Genomic DNA, 16,325 nt, shown 5'->3' with positions numbered 1-16,325 from the left:
ATTGTTTATTTTTTCATTTAAACCCTTGCTATTAATATTTCTTCTTCAGAGGTGATTTTTTATAACAACTAAAAGCTGCTAATGATTTTTAAGCCGTATACATTTGGCTACTTTTTGTGTGTGTATGTGTGACAGGGTTGCTCTCTTTCACCCAGATTTGAGTGCAGTGGTGTGATCTCAGCTCATTGCAACCTCTGCCTCCTGGGCTCAAGCGATCCCCCCAACCTTAGCCTCCTGAGTAGCTGGGACCACAGGTGCAAACCACCATGCCCAGCTAATTCTTTTTGTATTTTTGGTAGAAACAGGGTTTCGCCATGTTGCCCAGGCTGGTCTCACTCCGGAGCTCAAGCATTCTGCCCGCCTTGACCTCCCAAAGTGCTGGGATTATAGGAATTAGCCACCACACCCAGCCCCTATGTTATTCTTAGTTCTGAAAGAAGTTGCTGTCTTTGGGATGGCTAAGATTTATTGTGGCACTTTTAACAGTCATTTTCTTATCTTGTACACGTTTATTATTATTATTATTTTTTAATGTTTTTTTGAGACGGAGTTTCGATCTTGTTGCCTAGGCTGGTTTGCAATGGCGCAATCTCGGCTCACTGCAACTTCCGCCTCCTAGGTTCAAGTGATTCTCCTGCTTCAGCCTCTCGAGTAGCAGGGATTACAGGCATGCTCCACCACACCTGGCTAATTTTATATTTTTATTAGAGATGGGGTTTCTCCACGTTTGTCAGGTCGGTCTTGAACTCCCGACCTCAGGTGATCCGCCAGCCTCGACCTCCCAAAGTGCTGGGATTACAGGCGTGAGCTACCGTACCCGGCCCACGTTTTTTATTTCTTTTTTTTTTTTTTTTTTTTTGAGACGGAGTCTCGCTCTGTCGCCCAGGCTGGAGTGCAGTGGCCAGATCTCAGCTCACTGCAAGCTCCGCCTCCCGGGTTCACGCCATTCTCCTGCCTCAGGCTCCCCAGTAGCTGGGACTACAGGCATCCACCACCTCACCTGGCTATTTTTTTTTTTGTACTTATTAGTAGAGACAGGGTTTCACCGTGTTCGCCAGGATGGTCTCGATCTCCTGCCCTCGTGATCCGCCCGTCTCGGCCTCCCAAAGTGCTGGGATTACAGGCTTGAGCCACCGCGCCCGGCCCACGTTTTTTATTTCTAAGTATACTTCTATAATACATAAACTGTAGTATGTATTTAAAAATTTAACATGGTAAAACCCTGTCTCTACTAAAAATATAAAAATCAGCTGGGTGTGGTGGCATGCACCTGTAATCCTAGCTACTCGGGAGGCTGAGGCAGAAGAATTTCTTGAACCCGCGAGGCGGAGGTTGCAGTGAGCGGAAATTGTGCCATTGCACTGCAGCCTGGGTGACAGAGCGAGACTGTCTCAAAAAAGAAAAAAAAAATTTAAGTGACCAATTGTTTAGGCTAGGTCCTGAGGAAATTATTTTGCTGTGCTATGTGCTCATGGCATTTTCAGTATTGGGGGAATGGCTTGATGTAACAGCCATGTTACTGTATGGTACATTACACAATTGATTCATTTTTGCTGTTCTTGCCATTATCAGATTTGGCAGGCTTATCTTAATGAATTCTTAATCCAAGTTTGATTTTTAAAATATTTTAAAAATAATAGTTAAGTGCTTACTATGTGCCAAATTCTACTCTAAGCACCTTGCATTCTGCTATAAGCATCTAGCTCGTTTATTCCCACAACAACCCTATAACAATATTATTATCCTCATTTTATGGATAAGGAAACTGAAGTAGATAGGTTAAATAACTTGCCCAAGATGCTTCCCAGTAGAGGCACACCAGGTATTGAATCCTGGTTCCCTGGTTCTTTTTTTTTTTTTCTGCTCTGTTCTTTTATTTTATTGAGATGGAGTTTCACCCTTGTTGCCCAGGCTGTAGTACAGTGACGCAATCTCGACTCACTGCAATCTCTGCCTCCTGGGTTCAAGCAATTCTCCTGGTTCAGACTCCTGAGTAGCTGGGATTACAGGCATGTGCCACCGTGCCCTGCTAATTTTTTGTATTTTAGTAGAGACAGGGTTTCACCATGTTGGCCAGGCTAGTCTCGAACTCCTGACCTCAGGTGATCCGCCCACCTCAGCCTCCCAAAATGCTGAGATTATAGGTGTGAGCCACTGTGCCTGGCCTTGAATACTCTGTTCTTAAATAAGAGTCCTTTGCCTTCTAGAAACCTCTTAACTAGTACACTTCGGTATGATGTGTAATCCTGTTATGAATCAACTAAGTGGTTTTTATGCTTTCAAAAAGGGTGATTTACAGACTAATCTACTTTTGCCAAAGTGTTTATTTTTATTTGAAATGTGTGGACTCTTTTATTATGAAATGTAACACAGAAAAGAGTGTAAAACAAATGTGTATACTTACGAATTATAGTAATAATTCATAACCACCACCTAGGCTGAAAAACTCCACGAACATTGTCGTGTTGCAGAAGCTCTCTGCTTGTTCCTTTTCTTTATCATTATAATATGTAAGTGTGCAAACAAGAACACTATAATTTTAGTTATTTTTCAACTTTAAATAAATAAATAGAATCACACACTATGTATTCTTTTGTGGCTAGCTTCTTTTTTTTTTTGAGATGGAGTTTCGCTCTTGCTGCCCAGGCTGGAGCACAGTGGCGTGATCTCGGCTCACTGCAACCTCCGCCTCCCGGCTTCAAACAATTCTCCTGCCTCAGCCTCCCGAATAGTTGGGATTACAGGTGCCCGCCACCACACCCGGCTCATTTTTTGTATTTTTAGTAGAGATGGGGTTTCGCCGTATTGGTCAGGCTAGTCTCGAACTCCTGACCTCAGGTAATTTGCATGCTCGGCCTCCCAAAGTGCTGGGATTACAGACATGAGCCACTGTGCCTCGTGTGGCTGGCTTCTTTTGTTCACTGTTATTATTTATTGTTTTAATCATCTACTTAATAGATCTAGAAGTAGTTAGCTCAGAAGTTAATAATGTCAAGGCCTTTGTCAGTTTTGTCAAAAGGTTTTATTGATTTTTTCCGTATGATTGTGGTGGGGATGCCACAGCTGCAGACCTCATGTTTCACACAGTCATGTCCCAGAAGAGGAAGTTCTTGGGGTAGGTGGGAATGTAGTAGAAAAGAACTCTCATTTGTGCGGCCCCTTCTCTTTTTTCTTATCATTTTTAATGATACAGTAATAGACCCAGTTTGTCATACATAAATTATTCAGCTTTGGAAGGATTTAATGAAATGCACATTAAGTCCTTGGCACAGTGTCAGGCATAATGCATGCTCTCAGTAAATACTGGTAACTTAAAAAAAAAAAAACCGTTCAAAAATTCTTCAAATTATTTATATTTGTGGTTATTGTTTGTAACTTTTCATACTTATTTTTATTTATTTATTTATGTTTTTGAGATGGAGTCTCACTCTGTCACCCAAGCTGGAGTGCAGTGGCACAATCTCAGCCCACTGCAACCTCCGCCTCCCGGGTTCAAGCAATTCTCCTGCCTCAGCCTCCTGTGTAGCTGGAACTATAGGCACATGCTGCCACACCCGGCTAATTTTTTGTATTTTAGTAGAGATGGTGTTCCACCGTGTTGCCCATGCTGGTCTGGAACCCCTGAGCTCAGGTAATCCACCCTCCTTGGCCTCAAAGTGTTAGGGTTGCAGGCATTAGCCACCGTGCCCAGCCTTCCATACTTACATTTAAAATTCTTCTGATGTGGTGTCTAGTTCATGGACCTGTTTTTATATAAGTACGCTTTCAGTTAAGCTGTTCACTTTATCTGTCTCAGAGAGTTCACTGGCAAAAGTATAAAACTCCAAATTTAATGAATACCACTGAGATTGCTAGAAGAGGAATTGAATGTTTTTCAGACTGCTTTTGCTTTATTTTTATTTATTTTTTTTTTTTTGAGACGGAGTCTCGCTCTGTCGCCCAGGCTGGAGTGCAGCGGCACAATCTCGGCTCACTGCAAGCTCCGCCTCCCGGGTTCACGCCATTCTCCTGCCTCAGCCTCCCGAGTAGCTGGGACTACAGGCGCCCACAACCGCGCCCGGCTAATTTTTTGTATTTTTAGTAGAGACGGGGTTTCACCGTGGTCTCGATCTCCTGACCTTGTGATCCGCCCGCCTCGGCCTCCCAAAGTGCTGGGTTTACAGGCGTGAGCCACCGCGCCCGGCCTGCTTTTGCTTTATTTTGACACATCAAGACTTATTTTTCAAGGCCAGGCATGGTGGCTTGTACCTGTAATCCCAGCACTTCGGGAGGCCGAGGTGGGAGGATTACTTGAGCTCAGGAGTTTGAAACCAGTCTGGGCAACATAGTGAGACCTCATTTCTACTAAAAATCAAAAAAATTAGCTGGACGTGGTTGCACGTGCCTGTAGTCCCAGCTATTTGAGAGGCTGAGGTGGGAGGATCGCTTGAGCCTGGGAGATTGAGACTACAGTGAGCTGTGTTTGTGCCACTGTACTCTAGCCTAGGCAATAGAGCAAGCTCTGCCTCCAAAAAAAAAAAAAAGACTTATTTTTCACTTCTGTAGTTATAAAGGAAAGTTGGCTGCTTTACCATTTTTATACATGAAGAAACTGAATTGCAGAATGTTTAAAAGACGTCAGGTGTGGTAGCTCACGCCTGTAATACTAGCATTTTTGGAGACTGAGGTGGGTGGATCACCTGAGCTCAGGAGTTCGAGACCAGCCTGGACAACATGGGGAAACCCCTATCTCTACTACAAATACAAAACATTTGCCAGGTGTAATGGCACGTGACTGTAATCCCAGCTACTCGGGAGTCTGAGGCACAAGAACTGCTTGAGCCTGTGAGGTGGAGGTTGCAGTGTACCGAGATCGCACCATTGCACTCCAGGGTGGGCGATAGAGCAAGACTCTGTCTCGATAAAAAAGAAAAAAATAGAAAAAGAATGTTTAAAAGACATTGTCAAAATAACACTGAGTCATTACTAGAACACTGGTATTCTATCTCATGAGCCAGGATTTTCTCTTTTTTATCATGAGGTCCTGTTTGTGACTGAAGAAATTAAATGTAGAGTTTTGTGTATAGTGGGCAGTGAGTGAATTCTGTTGTCTAACATACAGTTAATTCAAGTGAAATGTCTGCAGTTGGAGATCTAGAGTGTGTCACTCAAGATGGCCTATCCACTTAGCATCTTGGCTGGCTGTAGAAGCCAGTACTTGGGCAGTATTCTGTCTTAGTGCTTTTGCATAGTAAAAACCTTCATTTCATTCTCACTAAAGTTTTGTGACATTGTATGCTCAGTGAAACTATATAAGAGATCAGAAATCAGTGGAATAGGATTTTGACAGGATAATGGTTTCCTGGGGCATTATAAATTCATAATACATAGACACTTAATTTTCAAAGCTGGAAACTATTATCTAGTGACAGTGTTCTGATCTATTTCCAATATTATGAAATGATAAAACTAAATTAGCAGCCGTTTGTATCTGCTTCGGGACAACATAGGTATATTTTGGACAAACATGACTATATCATTGTTTATTCATATAAAACAAAGTAATTCTGTTTAAAAAAGACAGTATATTAAAGACAAATATCTGATATTTTTTCCACAATATTTTAGTTTTTTTTTAATATATATATATATTTTTATTATACTTTGAGTTCTAGGGTACATGTGCATAACGTGCAGGTTTGTTACATATGTATACTTATGCCATGTTGGTGTGCTGCAGCCATCAACTCGTCAGCACCCATCAACTCGTCATTTACATCAGGTATAACTCCCAATGCAATCCCTTCCCCCTCCCCCCAATATTTTATTATTTTAAGCTCACTGTCAACACTAAGAAGCAAGTGAAACATCTGATTTTCACATTTGCAGTAAAGATATGTGTCCTGTGTGCTTTTAGGAAGGCATGACTCTTTAGCAAAATGTTTCCATTTGAGTATTAAATGAAAACATGTTGGTCAGTGCTTAAGAAGTTGAACTGACGTAGGAAATTGTGATCTGATATGAATTTTGATAGGTGAGTTGATATGAAAACACAACATCCCTAAATGCATTTGGGTTAATAATTCTGAAATGTTTGTATTTTCTATTTTAAACATTTTATTTATTTTTATGTTTTCAGGTTTGCTATTAGAAAGATAATGCTCTTGGAATTTAGGTAAGTCATAAGGCATTCCGTTGATGAAAAAGATAACAATGTGATTTCAGTTTTAGCTAAATTTTCTGTGTAGTTCTGTGAGTGACTAAGAAAATCTAAATCGGTGAAGATATATATTTCTGTAATTGGCTTATTTTGGAATATGTGTGTAATAGCCTTTGTTTTCAAAGATGATGGCCCATTGTCAGAATAACTTGTATTTTGATTTTTTTCTTACTTGTTAAGGTAGCATGTGGTGAATAATTTCTGAACTCAAACTTGGTTTCTCTAGTGATCAGTGGAAATAGAGTGTGTTCTATAGCTGTTTTCCCTGCCAAGCTAAAATGTTATCAAGGTAGCGTTGTTCCAGTCTAGCTACTGGTAATATAACTATTTCAGACAAAAGATAATGTATGATTTTTAGATTGCAAAAGTAGATTAGATTGTTACAACCAGATCTAGCCAGTATGCTGAAAGTAAAAGCCAGGATTGTTGTTGATGATAGCTACATTTACCATTTCTCAAACAGAACACCTGTTTTGTGCTCACCAGTGTTAAGCATTTTACATACAGAGTACTCACAACAATCCTGTGAAGTAAGTACTATCCTCAGCATTTACTGGAAACAGAAGCTGAGATCAGAGAGGTTAAATACTTTGCTCTAAGTAATTGGCAGAGCTGGGATACCAATGTCTGATGCCAAAGCTCATGGTTTTCCACTTCTCTACACTTCCTTGACATCTGGTTTACATCAGAGGTCAGGACCTCTGTGTTAATAATTGTTACTCCTGCATCCACAGATTTGATCCTCACAAAAAAATGACATGAAGGAGATGGTCTTATCATTTTTATAGAGGGAAACTGAAATTTATTATGAATTAACTAGTAAGTTGAGTGCCACCTGTATCCTAAGGACTGCATTATTATTAAATGATCTTATTTAATCCTCACAACACCACCAGTAAGATCTTCTTTATTTTATAGGGGAGGAAACTGAGGCTAGAAACTGGACCCATCTGGCCCTGAGATAAATATGCTCTTTCCATCATATTGTGCCTCCTTTCAACAAGACAGATTAAAATCAAGAGGCTACCAATATGCAATTAGGATTAACCAGAATTCTAGAGTCCAGAAACCAAGAGAATTGCAGGAATTGAAGGAGAAAGCAACAAAACAGATTGAAAGCATCAATGACAGTGAAACTTTTTTTCTTTTTTTAAGACAGAGTCTTGCTCTGTCGCCAGGCTGGAGTGCAGTGGTGCGATCTCAGCTCGCTGCAACCTTCACTTCCCGGGTAGAAGCGGTTCTCCTGCCTCAGCCTCCCGAGTAGCTGGGATTACAGGTGTGCACCACCACACCTGGCTAATTTTTGTATTTTTAGTAGAGACGGGGTTTCACCATGTTGGCCAGGATGATCTCGATTTCTTGACCTCGTGATTGCCCGCTTCGGCTTTCCAAAGTGCTGGGATTATAGGCGTGAGCCACCGTGCCTGGCGTGCTGCTTCTTTTAGGGAAAAACAGTAAGATAGGGAAAGCTAAGTTACCCTTTTTTCTCCATGGCCATCAGAGTCCTTTGGCTTAGTTTCTTTTGCTAACGAGGCTCTGATTTCTCCCCTGTAGCAGCAGCATCAAAACTGACAGTGAAAAATTTTTAATAGCTGAAAAAGTCAGTTGTTACCTTTCAGGAACTTTTATTTAATTTTATGTGACAATATCATTTTCCCTGGGCCAACTTTCAAACATAACCAGTCTAAGGTTGTTGTGGGGAGTAATTGATGGTTTCTTGCTAAAGTGGAAAGTAAGATGGCATGGAGAAGGTAGCTGGATATAGGAAAGCGAACTGAGAAAAGGGTTTTTGTGGATGAAAATTATTAGAGGAAGGCATCAATTAGCAAAGTAAATAACATGTTAGTGCAGCTAAAGAAGGAATTAGTGAACTAGAAAATAGATCCGAGGGAATTAACTAGAAAATAGCAAAGAGAAGTAAAAATGAAAAATAGGAAAGAAAATAAGATACATGGAGGCTAGAATGAGAAGGCTTAGTAAGAGTTTCAGAAGTTTGTTTTTTTTTTTTTTTTTTTTTTTTTTTTAGTTTTAGAGATGGGGACTCACTCTGTTGCCCAGGTTGGAGTACAGTGGCACAATCATGGCTCACTGCAATCTCAACCCCCTAAGCTCAAGCAATCCTCCTACGTCAGCCTCCTGAGTAGTTGGGACCACAGGTGTACACCGTCACACCTGGCTAGTGGTTTTTTTTTTTCTTTCTTTTTTTTTGTAGAAACAAGGTCTCACTATGTTGCCCAGGCTGGTCTCAAACTCCTGGGCTCCAGCAATCCGCCCACTTTGGCCTCCCAAAGTGCTGGGATTACAGGTGTCAGCCAACACGCCTGGCCTCATTTTGTTTTAGAACTGATATTTATCAGGTATTTTTGGGTTTTCCTTTTTTTTATTTTTTGAGACGGAGTCTCGCTCTGTTGCCAGGCTGTAGTGCAGTGACGTGATCTTAGCTTACTGTAGTCTCTGCCTCCTAGGTTCAAGTGATTCTCCTGCCTCAGCCTCCCGAGTAGCTGGGACTACAGGACTACAGCCACCATGCCCAGCTAATTTTTGTATTTTTAGTAGACATGGGGGTTCACCATGTTGGCCAGGATGGTCTGGATCTCTTGACCTCATGATCTGCCCGCCTCAGCCTCCCAAAGTGCTTGGATTGTAGGCGTGAGCCACTGTGCTCGGCCAACTTTTACTTTAAGAAGAGCCTTAAAGGCCAAGTGCAGTGGCTCATGCCTGTAATTCCAGCACTTTGGGAGACTGAGGCGGGTGGGTCACCTGAGGTCGAGAGTTCAAGACCAGCCTGACCAACATGGAGAATCCCTGTCTCTACTAAAAATACAAAAAATTAGCCAGGCATGGTGGCGCATGCCTGTAATCCCAGCTACTCAGGAGGCAGAACCAGGAGAATCACTTGAACCCGGGAGGTGGAGGTTGCAGTGAGCCTAGATCATGCCATTGTACTCCAGTCTGGGCATCAAGAGCAAAACTCCATCTCAAAAAAAAAAAAGCGCCTTAAGTAAGGGAATATCCAGTGGTCTGGTGGTGATAATTATGTATGTTGGCAACGTTTGATACCTTTGTATTTGAATGTGTAAGACTGTCATTCTCCAAAGCTGTGTTTTCTATACATAAATTTGTAGCTGGTAGCAGTGACCTAGACAACAGGTAAATTTGTGAAGGGTTCCAAGTTTTTTTTTTTTTTTTTTTTTTTGAGACGGAGTCTCGCTCTGTCACCCAGGCTAGAGTGCAGTGGCGCGATCTCGGCTCACTGCAAGCTCCGCCTCCTGGGTTCATGCCATTCTCCTGCCTCAGCCTCCCGAGTAGCTGGGACTACAGGCGCCCGCCATCTCGCCCAGCTAGTTTTTTTGTATTTTTTAGTAGAGATGGGGTTTCACCGTGTTAGCCAGGATGGTCTCGATCTCCTGACCTCTTGATCCACCTGTCTCGGCCTCCCAAAGTGCTGGGATTACAGGCTTGAGCCACCGCGCCCGGCCTTTTTTTTGTTTGTTTTTGAAGACGGGGTCTAGCTCTGTTGGCCAGGCTGGAGTGTAGTGGTGCAATCTCAGCTCACTGCATCCTCTTCTTCCTGGGTTCAAGTGATTCTCCTGCCTCAGCCCCCTGAGTAGCTGGGATTACAGGCGTGTGCCACCACACCCAGCTAATTTTTGTATTTTTAATAGAGATGGGGTTTCACCATATCACAATTCCTGACCTCAAGTGATCCATCCACCTTGGCCTCCCAAAGATTACAGGCATGAGCTATGACACCCAGCCAAGGATTCCAAGTTATAAATAGAGATTTCCAAAATATTTTCAGAAAGTTGTAAATAATTATGCTTTTCTGGGTGAGTTATACATTACAGTGAGTGGTGGTAACTAATGAAATATTCTGTGCTTTTTACTCTTTATAGCCAGTATCTTGAAAATTATCTCTGGATGAATTATTCTCCTGAGGTATCCAGCAAGGCCTATTTAATGTCAATTTGCTGTATGGTGAATGAGAAGTTCAGAGAAAACGTGCCTGCATGGGAGGTAACTGATTTAAATTACTTCATAGCTTTCATACTGACCCACTTAAGCCATTACAAAGTGGCAGAACTTTTACTGATAGTGGTGCTTTTAGAGCAGAATTTTACCTAGCATTAAAGCAAATACTGAGCAAAAGAATGAGTATGTGAAAGATACATTTTCTTTTGGTTTCAACACTTCCTTCAAACGATTTAATAATTTACTATGAATTGAAAATTTATGAATGTGAGTTATTTTTCTGCTTTGTGTTTGAAACAAAGAATGGTATATGTTATAACAACTTACATCAGAAGCTGGCAAAATGGAAATTATATTAATAAATACAAATAGGCTGAGTGCTGTCACTCATGCCTGGATCATGCCTGTAATCCTGTACTTTGGAAGGCTGAGGTGGGAGGATTGCTTGAGGCCGGGAGTTCAAGACCAGCCTGGGCAACAAAGCAAAAACCTGTCTCTTTAAAAAAAAAAATTAGCCAGGCATGGTGGCGTGAGTCTGTAGTCCCAGCTACTTGGGAGACTGAGGCAAGAGGACCGCTTCAGCCTAGGAGTTCGAGGCTGCAATCAACTATGATTGCACCACAGCACTCCAGCTGGATAATAGAGCGAAACCCTATCTCTAAGAAGAGAAAAAGTGCAAGTATATAATGTTCAAATGAGATACTTCTCAGTGTCTTTTTTCACAAGAGAAAGTGTATATTTGTAGTTTTACATGAATAAAAAAAAGTTACCAAAGTCAAGACAGATGCTTATGTTATAATTTCAACGTTCTTTTTTTTTTTTTTGAAACTGAATTTCGCTCTTATCATCCAGGCTGGAGTGCAAATGGTGTGATCTCAGCTCACTGCAACCTCTGCCTCCCAGGTTCCAGCAATTCTCCTGCCTCAGCCTCCCGAGAAGCTGGGATTACAGGTGCCCGCCACCATGCCCAGCTAATTTTTGTGTTTTTAGTTGAGACGGGGTTTCACCATGTTGGCCAGGCTGGTGTCAAACTCCTGACCTCAGGTGATCCACCCGCCTTGTGCAGGGATTACAGCCATGAGTAACCGTGCCCTGCCTGTTCTTTTTGTCCTTGATTTGGGATCTATTTTTCCTTTTAGAAATTTCTAATGCACTGATGTTTCCTTTTTGTGCTGGTGCAACAGAAGCTTGATAAGTAGAGATCCAAAACCTTTGTTTTCTTTGCCCAGCATATAATGGTCACTTCATCAAGAGTTTCTTCTCTTCCAGTCAGACTTTTTTAAATGAAAAAAAAAAAAAAAAAAAAAGGAATGGATGCCTGTCATCTGTTTTGAGTAAATGGTCTCCGAAGTGAGAAGGTGATAGAGTCTTTAAGATAAAGGCATGGATACTTCTCTCAAATATTCATTAAATGACTACCATCTCAGGGCACATGAGAGCTCAAAATAAACTATGGGTTTTATGTCGATATCAAGAGAGCCTCAGGATTTCTTGAAGTTGCTTCAAGCTATTATAGAAAGGAAGAAGGAAAATTTTTTGAGCCAGGGAATAACCTGGTCAATTTGCCTGTTATAAAGATCACTTTGGTGATTAAGCCTTGAAATAGAGAAATAATAATACAGATTTAGAGAATATACAGAGATTTAGAAGGTAGAATTGATTGAATTTGATAATCAGTTGAAGTAGCATTAGGAAAGGGTGTTATTTTCAATAACCTTCCAGGCTTGGGCAAATGAATATAATAGATGATGGTACCATTTACCAAGATAGGTAATAGAGACTGAGGAATAATTTGGAGGATACAAAACTCTTGAATTGAATTTGGACATATTCAGTTTAAATTGCCTTTGGAATATCTAGATTTAAGTCATCTAGTAGACAGAGGACTCTAAGGTTTGAGAGCTCAGAAGGGAAATCTAGACTGCAGATGTATATTTGGAATCATTGGTATTTAGTGGTTGAAGTAATAGGGGGAGAAGAATGAGGCTAGAACCCTAGGAATATTGCTGTTTAGATAACAGACGAAAGAAAAAGAGCCTTCAATATGCTGAAAAGGAGTTGAGGCTTCATAACGGTCCATATGACTTGACAGCCATACAGCTTCAGGAGAGCTTGTCTTAGAGAAGTGAATGAAAACAACTAGCGTAGACCACACGCTTGGAGTGCTTGTCTGCGGCAGTAACTAGAAACAGAGGTAGGTCAAAGAGGCTTGAATATATTTACATTATATATAACTTAAGAGTAAAGAGCTAATATAAAGCAGGAGGGGCTGTCCTTGAGATTAATTACAGTGTGAAAACTACAATTTTTGCTAAAGATGTAGTTTCTTTTGTTTAAATCAGAGAAATTAAAACACTTCAGATCCATAATAAGAAAACAAAGCCTAAGCCAAATACAGGCATAATCCACAGAGGAAAAACTAAAGAAATTAAAGCCATTATTTTATTAGCTAAAAGTTTCTGCAACTCTCTCATAGTCCTGTCAGAAACCTGTATTTGACTTGCCATTAATTATAAGTAAGCACGTGATGCTTATTTTATAGATACGCAAATAACTCTTTTGTAATTATTTGGTTTTTTTTAATAGACTGCTAAAAAGCCTACTAGGGCTTCTTTAAAGCTTAAGTGAGCAAACCAATTCAAAATGAATTTTTATTCTTTTTCTTTTCAGATTTTTAAGAAGAAGCCAGATCACTTCCCATTCTTTTTTAAACACATCTTGAAGGCGGCCTTAGCTGAAACTGATGGTGAATTTTCACTTCATGAACAGACAGTCTTACTACTTTTTCTTGATCATTGCTTCAATAGTTTGGTACTTTTACTTTATATTTTGGGGTAATTTTCGAGTTTTCTTGTTCTTTTAGGTTGAGTTTAGATGAAATTACCTCTGTAGCCAACTCTTCATCCATAATAGTGGCGAATAAGGATAATGCTTAGCTTGATTTCAGCCACTTATCAGTAAAACCATTTTGTAAGATATGTTCACTTTTTAATAGATTTGAACTTGATACTTAATTTTTTCTATCTGGACTCTTAAGAAAAATGATTATAAGAACTGAAACTCCAAAGAGAGCACAAAAAGGAGAAGCAGCAAGGAGACTGGTTAATATGGAATTGTAGTAATGAGATCTGTGCCACAAACTGCATATACATACAGGGATGTAGTTTCATTACTTTTCATCATGCCTTATGCACAGGCTGGTTGGTCAGTAGGAGAGTTGTATTTTGAGTTAACTGATAAAGGCCATTTGTAGATGATCTTTGAAAATGTCTTGTGTGTGATACATTTTCATCCCTCATAAGATTATCTTCTAAAAAATTAAATTTTTTCAGTAATTAATGTTTTATTTGAGTTTTCCTACTGTGGTTATCTGGTAAATATACATATTTATCTAGTGCCTCTGAATTGATAATTCACTTACACCCATGCAGGAGAATGCACGGAGTTCTTTTTTTTTTTTTTTTTTTTTTTTTTGAGACGGAGTCTCGCTCTGTCGCCTGGGCTGGAGTGCAGTGGCCGGATCTCAGCTCACTGCAAGCTCCGCCTCCCGGGTTTACGCCATTCTACTGCCTCAGCCTCCCGAATAGCTGGGACTACAGGCGCCCGCCACCTCGCCAGGCTAGTTTTTTGTATTTTTTTTAGTAGAGACGGGGTTTCACCGTGTTAGCCAGGATGGTCTCGATCTCCTGACCTCGTGATCCACCCGCCTCGGCCTCCCAGAGTGCTGGGATTACAGGCTTGAGCCACCGCGCCCGGCCTACACGGAGTTCTTTCTTATCCTGAAGACTGAGTGTTAATAGATGGATAGTTATTAGCTGTTTCCATGTACTATCTCACATGGATCTTTTAAAGGCATAAAAAAAGATTTATGATGCCTGCACTGGATACCACTGTTATCTCTTTAACATTTATTAAACTAAACAGAACAAATAGAAATATAAATAGATGTGATTTCTTATCAGAAACTAAGCAGAAATAAGATTTTATTAGTATTAGTAATTTGGTGATAGTTTTAACCAACTTACCAAACTAGTTTATTATTGAAATGCTTTATCTTTTAAAATATGCAGTCAATTCTTATTTGAGGTAGTTACGTTCATTTTATAAAGTAGCTATGAACACTGAATGAGCTAATGCTGAACCATTACTCCTTGAGGAAGTACAGGGTTAGGTTCCTGCAAGCGTTGGTCATGACATTATACAAACTATCAATACATAGCCTTATTTTGTGTGTGTTTCTATTTAAAGACAGCTTATTTATTGTATATTGTTGATTCATTAACCATGAACTCACTGCCAACAGCACTATAATTATGCCTGAATGAAGCTTGTCTAACATACGTATTTTCTCTGTAAGACATATCACAGCCTTCTTGCACCCATGAACATCAGACAGCACTTCAGCCTTGGGCTTGGTGCCATTTTAAACAGTGAAATCATCAAAAAGCACAAACATGCCAAAAAAAAAAGTACTCAATGAGAATGAAGCAGAGCATCAGTTCAGTCTCACCTGAGAATGTGCACGTCAGGCAACTCAGATTTTTGTCTGGATGACTGTGAAAGCACATGGAGTATTGATTTTGGAGTTACAAATACATTTTTGTTAGTGTATGAATTTGCAAATACAAAATCTGTAAATAATAAGGATGGAATCTTTTTTAAAACATTAAACTTTTTAATATCAAAATATTAATTGGAAAATACTGGTGGCGTGTTTTCCATCCAGGACTTAAAAAGGCAGTAATACTTCTTAATGTAAAGACTTAGGTAGAAATGCTGGTATGTTTATGAACTTGTTTCCTTCATGCCCTAAACAGGAGGTAGACTTGATACGGAGTCAAGTACAGCAGCTTATCTCCCTCCCAATGTGGATGGGCTTACAGCTGGTAAGTCTCTAATTTCAGAATCTTAGGAATGTATGTGTTATAAGTAGAGCATGTGGTTTTAGAGTCTATAGCCTTAATCTTGGATATACAAGTGGTAGGTAAATACCCCTTTTCTTAGAAAAACCACTTTGCATTAACTTACAGATAAAGTTTTTATGTGCATTTGATGTTTAACTTAATTTTAGTAATATAAAATGAAGAAGGTAGTATCTATTGAACTTGTAGAGAAAGGGGGGTTAATTTAGCAAAGTATAGATGAGACTAAATGTGGACTTGAATTTTTTTTTTCCTTGATTAGAGTATATATGTAGCTGTAGGAGAAGATCTGGATCATACCTAATATTAATGACTTCCATTTTTTCATAAAGTCTTCATTGGGTAATATGTGCAAGCACCAAAGCCAAATGAATACATCTTAGGTAAAGTTAAAACTATCAGATTTCAGTGTAATGCTTTATTCAGAGTTTCATTTCCTGCACGTAGGTGTTTCTGCTTATACTCAGATATGCAGACTCATTCATAAGTACCAGTTGATGGGCATGAAAACATAAGGCACATATAAATAGTTAATACTAAGTTAAAAAGTGACAATATGCTAATGTGCACATTTCCTTATTTACTTGTGATAGCTGTTTTTTGTGCATTTTTTCAGACTCATATTTTTCAAACCTCAGTGATTATGCTAAGTGTTGATGCATATATTTTTCAGACTTAGCTCTTTAAGTTTTGAAATAAAAAAATAATTATTGAGCTTACAATCTTGATTGCTCTCTTTTGTACTCATATATTAGAAAACTAGCAAATAGTTGATCTAATCCTTATCCTTGTAAACTTTGAGGTTACTGGTAATTTAATAACACATCTCTTCTTCAGGCACGATTGGAATTAGAATTAAAAAAGACACCTAAGCTAAGAAAATTCTGGAACTTGATTAAAAAGAATGATGAAAAGATGGATCCAGAAGCAAGAGAACAGTATGTTGGCAGAGCTTCATTTCATGTTGGCTTATTATGCTGGATTGTGGACTTTAGATGATGTTGACTGGTTTGTTGTTTCCCTTTATATAGTGCTGAGCCCAAATAAGTTATTATAATAAGTACTTTTACCTAGACTGTCATAAGAATATTTTTCACAAAGATCTAAAGCAGAAGCCAGAACATCATGCTTTTCTTCTTTTCCTTCTTTCTGTGCTACTAAGTATATATAGTTGACCCACTGTTTTTCTCCCTGCCTATTGTCCGTGTGCCTCATGGATGATTCTCAATTTG

General features: G+C 39.6%; 1 protein-coding gene across 8 annotated transcripts in view; it reads left to right on the top strand.

The window, feature by feature from the left end:
- Positions 1–16,325, top strand: part of AQR (aquarius intron-binding spliceosomal factor) — a 117,669-nt gene that overhangs the window by 10,475 nt on the left and 90,869 nt on the right. For all 8 annotated transcript variants that reach the window (XR_006699266.3, XR_012414741.1, XM_005559102.5 and 5 more), the window contains 5 exons: positions 6,119–6,154; positions 10,096–10,216; positions 12,842–12,982; positions 14,989–15,057; positions 15,931–16,031. Coding sequence is in view for 6 of the 8 variants with exons in the window: in XM_005559102.5 (XP_005559159.2) it covers positions 6,119–6,154; positions 10,096–10,216; positions 12,842–12,982; positions 14,989–15,057; positions 15,931–16,031 (468 nt within the window). In the remaining 2 variants the exon portion in view is untranslated. The remainder of the gene's footprint in view (positions 1–6,118; positions 6,155–10,095; positions 10,217–12,841; positions 12,983–14,988; positions 15,058–15,930; positions 16,032–16,325) is intronic.

This window comes from Macaca fascicularis, chromosome 7 (assembly GCF_037993035.2).
Source record: "Macaca fascicularis isolate 582-1 chromosome 7, T2T-MFA8v1.1".
Taxonomy (NCBI): domain Eukaryota; kingdom Metazoa; phylum Chordata; class Mammalia; order Primates; family Cercopithecidae; genus Macaca; species Macaca fascicularis.
The sequence above is the reverse complement of the archived record's forward strand: the minus strand, read 5'-3'. Positions and strand labels throughout refer to the sequence as shown.